Raw genomic sequence first — 7,703 nt, 5'->3', positions numbered from 1 at the left:
GGTCCTATAACATTGTAGGACAAGAATCCTTCCACTTTTCAGAAAGACTAATTCATATTATTACTGTTTTCGGTAAATATTACCTGAGAAGAAATCAAATGACAGTTGACCGTTACTATCTCCAGCCGTTAGGAGGACCGTCCCGCCCCGTGAGACTAAAGCGCATCCTATTGGCCAGGACCGGCTTTGGAACCAGCCAATCAGAGCGCGGGAAGCCCGAGCCCGGAGAGGTTCATAGGAATCGCTCCGGTGTTTCGCCTCCAGAAGAAAGTAGGACGTGTTCGCGGTGCGACCCTCATTCATCCGCTCAATTAACATCTAATTAGCCTTCAAAGCTGGAGCCGGGGCGGCGTGTGTCCTCCATCACACCCAGGAGAGCCTGATTACCGCCCCGCCCGGGCCGCCGGAGGCTGATTACCGCCCCGCCCGGGCCGCCGGAGGCTGATTACCGCTCCGCCCGGGCCGCCGGAGGCTGATCCCGCCGGAGGTGAGCCAAACTCGGTTATCGTGGTTTCTAGTTCAGGCTGGAGAACCTGAATTAAAACTGTGTTTTTTTTCTTAGTCAGTGACTTAAAAAGGACATATTAGTGACAGCCAGTTGCCTCTCCAGACAGAATAAACTTTATTTTATAGTTATTTTGGGTCTTGTGGGTTTTTCTCCACGCTTGTAAGACTTTTTATTTTTTTTCTTTGGATTTGAGGATTGAAGTTACTGCAGTGGAAAACTGTAAATTAATATCTCATTAAGAACAATAAGAACACAGTTACATTTATTGACAAAGTTATTTAATAATAAGGCAGGTATCAAAAATATTTATAAGGAAATCATAATGACACTTTGACTAGTTCATATAAAAACACTATTTTACAGTTTTATTATTATTATTTCCATAAAATTTAAAGAAAAATAAATTTATCTCCACATTTGAGTGTTTCACTAACAATACAACAGAAAGAAAATAAACTAAATTAAATGAAGCTGTTAGTATGTTAGCTGATACTAAGGATATTTGAAATCTGCAGGTTATTTTTGAATATGAAAGCAGTAAAAATAATAATGTATTATTGTTGAATTTTGATTTCTTAGTCTTGATGTTTAGTTTTTACTATGTGAATTTGAAGGTTTTGCAGTTTAGTCAGGAAGGTATTTTGTAAAGTATTTTGATTGTCATGCATTTTGATGCTTTTAAAGCAGAGACTGCATTGGAGCTCATTAAACTCTGGGCGCATTCTTTCTGTCAAATACATAAAATGAAAGTGAAAATAACACGTTTTGAGTTTTGTGTTATTTTAGATGAATCCAGTTTATTGTAGTTTATTATTGCAGCTCCTATGCATCAGATCTGGAACAAACTTCAGAAAAATTGTAAACCAGCCGAAACACCGAGTTCCTTTAAATCCAGATCCGACAGTTTAATAAGTTTTATTTTGTAGGAATAACCGAGGAGGACATGACCGACTTTGAGATCGACGTGGAGAGCCTGGAGGCGGAGAGCGACGAGCTGCCGGAGGACTCGCAGTGCTGCAGCCGGCCGGGCTCCGCGCCGCTCGGCGAGGACGACGGCGACACCGGGAAGGGCGACGGCAAGCCGGGCCCCAGCGGCCTGAGCTCCGGCGACCAGAGGAAGCTGAGCCGCACGCCGAAATGCGCCCGCTGCCGCAACCACGGCGTGGTGTCCTGCCTGAAGGGCCACAAGCGCTTCTGCAGGTGGAGGGACTGCCAGTGCGCCAACTGCCTGCTGGTGGTGGAGAGGCAGCGGGTGATGGCGGCGCAGGTGGCGCTGAGGAGGCAGCAGGCCACGGAGGTCAGTGCACAAACCAAAATAAGTCCTTTATATCTAATCAATTAATATTTATAAGGCGTAATAATAGTTATCAATAAGGTCAGAAGGAGACTGTATGCCAGTCCAAACGTTTTGCTCTGAAAGTTTCCAACTGAGGGGCCAAAATGTTCTTGATGAGTAAAATATTTACTGTTAGGGTTTATTGTTTTCAGATTTATAAGTTTATAAAATGTTTTTAGTTTATTCCCAGCAACTAAAGTAAGAACTTTCTAACAACCTTCGCTGTGTTGAGCTGGATGTGATGGATGGATGTGCAAAGTCTGTTTTTCACTAAAAACCTACATGTTATTATGAAATAACATAAAACTAAATCAAATGAAAAGTATTTGTGTTGTACTTAATAATTTCCATTTAAGCAGATATAAACTTGCCATGGAAAAACTTCTGCAGGTTTACCTTATTAAAAATAATTTGAAAATTTTCTAGGTGTATAATGGAAAAACTGGAACACAATTAAATCATTTCTGGTGAATAAAATCAGGGTTCAGGTGAAGCTTTCTCTGATGAGGACTGCTGTATTTAAATTTATTAAACTGAATGAAAGCAGCTCCGGGTGAAGCACAGTTTGCTTTTGATTTAAAGCCGAGTTCTTCCTGTTATATATTTTCTATTGTGAGAAGATTTCATTTGTTTGTGATCATTTGTGCCAGATTAAAGACAGAACGTCTCCATCTATATCCGGCACCTGAACTGGGGACCCAAATTTGTAACATTCTTGAGCTGAAGTCTGAGGCCACATTTGATCAATGCAAGGGCCGCAAACGGACCCCGGGCCACACTTTGGATACCCTGGTTAGATAAAACATAAGTGAACAGGTTTGGCTCACTATTTGGCAAGAAACCAGTAGATTTAGTCTCTTCTGACCTTTAATTAATGCATAATAAACAGTTATTAGTGATTTATAAATTGCTTAGAGATTAATTAATAACATGTCAATTAACTGTTTATTAACAATCAATAGTAAGGTAGTACCAAAATAATGAATTAAGTAAGTACCCAAAAATTGGACTTAATTAGTAAGAGCGGCTCTACTTCAACATATTTTTACTCAACTAAAAGTAAAAACTATCCATCCAAGAAATGATAGCAAAAAAAGTATGTGGTGAAAAGTATTTAGTCAAGTACTGAGTAGCTGATAAAAATCACATCATCAGATGGATCAAAATGTAAAGTTAAGTTTGGTGTTTTTAGAACAAAACTGGCAATAATTCATATAAAATAAAATAGAAAATGTTTCCAAATCAGTTTCTCTCATTAATAAAATGATGAAACTTTAATAAAAACTGCAGGTGAGTGTCTGAGTGGCGGATTTTTGGTTAAAACATTTTTGTTTTTCATTCAGTGGGAAGAAAATCCACAAATTTTACTCAAGTCAAAGTAGAAATACTTTATAATAAAATGACTCAAGGAAACTGAATTTGATTGAACTCTGCTCAGACCTGATCATTTATCTTTCATTGCAATCAGAATCTTGATTTCACTCATCAGTGTTTGAACTCTGTCCAGGTTAGTTTCATTTTTTATCCCCTGTTTTGTCATAAATATAAATAAACACAAAAATATGATTAAATGCAGTTTGTTTGCCATTTGGCACATTCTTTATGTTATGTTTTTTTTCTTCAAGTGCAATAGACTGCATGGCCAGCAGTTATGGCCATATTTACAAAAAAAACCCAAAAAAGAAATACAGGGTTATTATTATTATCACTTTTATAATTTGTTGCAATAGCAGCACATAATATTGTGATATTAAAAGTCCATACATATTTTTGATATTTCAAACCAACGATATCATTTGCATAACAGTTACTAATTGACAGCAGTTTAATAAATGAACAATTAATAAAAAACCAGAAGCAGAAACAGGGTTTCTGCAGATCCCGTCCCGAGTGAAATACGATTCACTTTTATAATTATTTCCCCGACCTTTAAAAATCACAACTTTAATATTAGGAGAAACTTTTCATTTTCTGATTTTATTTGCAGATCTTCAGCTTCTAGGTGTGGGTTTTAGCTTTTTGTTTGTTTTACATTTCTTTTTATATTCACAAATTATTGGGGAAAAAAATAGCAATTTTTGTCCAATAATTACAGATTTAAAAAATCAAATGAAACATAAAAAAGACTCCAAAAGAAAGAAACATCTAAAATAGTAAAACTAAAATATATTTGTCAAAATAAATATACATTTATACACTAATATTCTATTAAAATGTGCTTATAATGTTTACTTTTTTCTTATACTCTTTCTTTAATCTACAGTTTAATAAAATATCATAAATACTAATTTATGATGAGTTTAAAGCATATTTAACATCCAAAAGCTTAAATTAAATAGAAGATTTACATCCTGGGATTACTTTTAAGTCACTTTTTAACGATTTAACAACATTAGAAACAAGAGTTACGGCCCATTTTCCCTTAATGTTATTTTAAATGATCCAGACATTGAAGCTGAGCTCAGCTGTAACTAATCAGTTATTGCTCAAGAATCAGGAAAAACCTCCTGACAGCAGGGTTTAATGCTTTTCTTTTCTCTTCCCCGTGCGTCAGGATAAGAAAGGGATTTCTGGGAAACCAATTCCGGCCGAGAGGAGGATTTATCAGCGACACATCCGACCCTCGACGATGCTCGCCAAAAGCATCCTAGAAGGTAAGACGGCAGAAATATAAACCTTTCTTTGCAAATCTTCCAAAATCCCCTTTTACTCTCGCCTGTTTCTCTGTCAGTCAGAAAGACTTCAGGAAGGGATCAGGGCGGCGGTAGCCCAGGGCAACATGCTGCCCCGGGGCCACAGATATTTATTTTATCATCATTTATTTTTAGTGAATGTTTGGCAGGCTTTCTACTTGCTGTAAATCAATTAAGTGCATTTTAAATTAAAACATCCTCAATAATTTATTGTTTTTCTCTTTTTTCTTTTTCTACCAAAAACTTTATGATTAAACTTTTCAGTTTGGTGTTTTGGTCTCAACTTGCCCCTTTTTTGAAGGATAATTTTGTTCACAGGAACTTCATAATTCATTTTATTGGTTGTTTTGTTTATTTATTTTGGATATTTAAAAAGTCTTCCAGTTCCAGTGTTTAAATGTTGATTAGAATTTAAAGTTTATTGATCTCTCATAGGGTATTATTGTGCTGTTATTACTATTATTTTACTTGGAAATGGTCTCAAAATAACAATATTATTGTTTAATGCGATAACAATTTATCATCCAGAAACATTTATTATTGCGACAGGCCTAATCATAGCCGTTATCAGGTGAGCTGTACTAATATTTTAAGATTTTTATGACCATAATCAATACTGAACTGACTGCTGATGCTGTATTTATAGAATAGAAAAAGTGATGCTTGACATTTTAGCCACATTTTGCCAGAAAACATATATTCAATTACATTTGAAGCAAAAGAGGAACTCCCAAAATGAGTTTTTGTTAGGTTAGCTTTTTGTTTTTACTCGGAAATGGAAGCAGAAAAAACACAAGACTACATGGAATATTGTTGATCTTTTGCTCTTCCAAAATGTCTGTTTGGGTTGATTGTGTCTTTTTTCACCAATAAGGAAAAGAATAAAAAAATAAAGTAGGAAACTCTCCATTCATTTCTAAATCAATGTTTAAGACGAGATGGTTTGTTTTAAACCTTCCTGAATAAAAAAACCTGGTAATCTGAGAATATTCAGACATGCTTGGTTTGAGACAATAAAACAAACATTTTTTGCAAACAGTGGCGCTTTTTGATATGGGCAGTTGCCCAGGGCGGCATCAGAAAGGGGTGGGGCACCTCAAAACCATCTCTGTCTCATCATGTCAGTTGGATCCTGAACATGTCCAGTAAGCCTGTGTAGTGGAGTAAGTTTCCCTTAGATGCAGTTGAGTACTGGGAGATTATTACCTGCTTTCTGTGACATAAAACAAACAAAATCAGATAATTTCTTGTGTTTTGATTGGCTGGAGTGCGGCAGAAGGAGGGACTTGCATCGACCGCCATTTCTCCAAACACAACTGCGTATATATTTATATTTCAAGCTTACAAAGCCATTAATCACTCTGCTTAAGTCTGACTAATTGTGATTAATCGGATCGTTAGAGTCAGATTAATCTGGTAAATATTATTAATCAATTGGCAGCACTGATTTCAGTTGTTTTTCTGTATCGGATTGGTATCGGCTGGTACTGAACCTCAGATATCGTATCGAAGTGAAAAATTGGATATCTATCAACGTACTGTAATTTGCTTTAGAAAAAACCTTTTCTTTAGCAGAACAAACTTCTTTGCTGTTGCAACATGTGAACCACTGGTTGTTGAGAGAAACTGACCGATTTCAACGTGCAAATTTTGACTTGCTAAAGATTTCCAACGTGTTTTTCTGTGCTAACAGGATACCGTCCGGTGCAGCCGGATCCGTTCCTGGCGCCCAACGCCGCCCTTCCCCCGCCGCTGAGCGACCGCATGAGGAAGAGGAGGGCCTTCGCCGACAAGGAGCTGGAGACCATCATGCTGGAGCGCGAGTACAAAGAGCGGGAGGTTCTGGAGAGCAACCAGGCGGCCGCCGGCCCGCTGCTGTTCCCGGCCGGCCTGGTCCACCACGCTGCCGCCGCAGAGTTCAGCGCCTACAAGGCCGGCTTCTCCCCGGCGCCTCAGGTGGAGCATCAACCCAAAGATCTGTGCGGCTTCCTCGGCTCAGGCTGCCTGGATCTGCCGGCGCCGTATCCCAGCAGCGCCGCCAACGTCGAGTTGATCTCTTCCAACGTCAGCGTGGCCACCACCTACCGCCATTACCCGCTGCAGCCGTCGCGCGTGATGTGGCCCCGCGGCGCCGCCAACCTGGGAGACGCTCTGCTGTATCAGCAGTGCCTGTTCAACGCCACGGCGGTGCAGAACATGAAGCCAGGCGCCGTGTGGGAGCCTAAACTGATGCCCACTGAGAGCCAGCCGCCGGAGCAGGAGGCGGCGGCCGGGCTCGCCACCAAACTGGAGGGGTCCCGAGCAGCCGCCCTGCTGGACCCCAAACCTCCCTGCGCCTCCCAAATGAAGGAGTGCTCGGCCTTCTCGCCTCCAAAACGCAGCTTTGGACACTCCTTCCCCAGCAACAGTCATTCCCACAACCCAAAACTGAGCAAGGACGGCGCTAAGCTGTCCATGAAACTCGACTCCTTCCACAGCCTGGTCCAGACCTCGCTGGCGGGGAAACCCGGCGGGCCGGACCTGAGAGAGCCGCACTGCAGGGAGCTGCTGGAGGAGGCGGCGCGCAAGTTCAGGGAGGGAAACGGCAAGGACGTATCGACCAAACCCAAGACGGCGTCCGGCGAGTCTCTTTCCTTCTCGGTGGAGGCCATATTGAAACGGCCGGCGCCGGCGGTGAGCCGAGCGTTCCACTGACTGACCAGGATCCAGTTTTTTGCACTACAAAACGTTTTGGGCTGAAATGAAAACACAAGCACTGCTTTAAAAAAAGAAAAACAGTCGGTGTGAACTTTGTAACATGAATGTACAGGATATAATATTTTACAAGTGCATGTTTTAATAACGTTATTGTGTAGAGTATTTAAACATTATCTGATCTTTATTGTTTCTCATGTCAATAAACTGTAAAAAGAAAATCTCAATTTTATTTTCAACTTGAATAAAAGTTTTAATGTCACTTTGCAAAATATGTGAAAATATTTAAATGAATGAATACACAAACATTTCTACACTTGAAAACTGACTTTTAATTCAGCTTTACCAAATGCACTAAATGACCTAATTTTAAAATTAGATGGAAAGTATTTTTATCAAAGGCTGAAATGATTAATCAGATTAATTGATTAAATAAATTATAACTGATTTTAGCAATTGATTGTTAACTGGA

The 7,703-nt window shown here is 39.6% G+C and overlaps 1 protein-coding gene across 1 annotated transcript; it reads left to right on the top strand.

Annotated features, from left to right (window-relative positions):
* Positions 1-280: 280 nt before the first annotated feature.
* On the top strand, positions 281-7,476 carry dmrt2a (doublesex and mab-3 related transcription factor 2a). Its single transcript, XM_055039064.1, has 4 exons — positions 281-487; positions 1,435-1,805; positions 4,399-4,498; positions 6,231-7,476. The coding sequence occupies exons 2-4, from the start codon at positions 1,452-1,454 to the stop codon at positions 7,229-7,231; spliced, it is 1,455 nt and encodes a 484-aa protein (XP_054895039.1). The 5' UTR covers positions 281-487; positions 1,435-1,451; the 3' UTR covers positions 7,232-7,476.
* The last annotated feature ends 227 nt before the right edge of the window (positions 7,477-7,703 follow it).

The sequence above is a fragment of the Poeciliopsis prolifica genome, unplaced genomic scaffold, assembly GCF_027474105.1.
Source record: "Poeciliopsis prolifica strain line A6 unplaced genomic scaffold, Auburn_PproV2 SCAFFOLD014, whole genome shotgun sequence".
Classification (NCBI taxonomy): Eukaryota; Metazoa; Chordata; class Actinopteri; order Cyprinodontiformes; family Poeciliidae; genus Poeciliopsis; species Poeciliopsis prolifica.
This window is presented reverse-complemented; position numbering and strand designations above follow the sequence as displayed.

Coding starts and splice junctions, on each gene's coding strand:
- dmrt2a (XM_055039064.1), top strand. CDS start 1,452: ATGACCGACTTTGAGATCGACGTGGAGAGCCTGGAGGCGGAGAGCGAC. Junction 1,806..4,398: donor GGAGGCAGCAGGCCACGGAG/GTCAGTGCACAA, acceptor CCCGTGCGTCAG/GATAAGAAAGGGATTTCTGG. Junction 4,499..6,230: donor CGCCAAAAGCATCCTAGAAG/GTAAGACGGCAG, acceptor CTGTGCTAACAG/GATACCGTCCGGTGCAGCCG.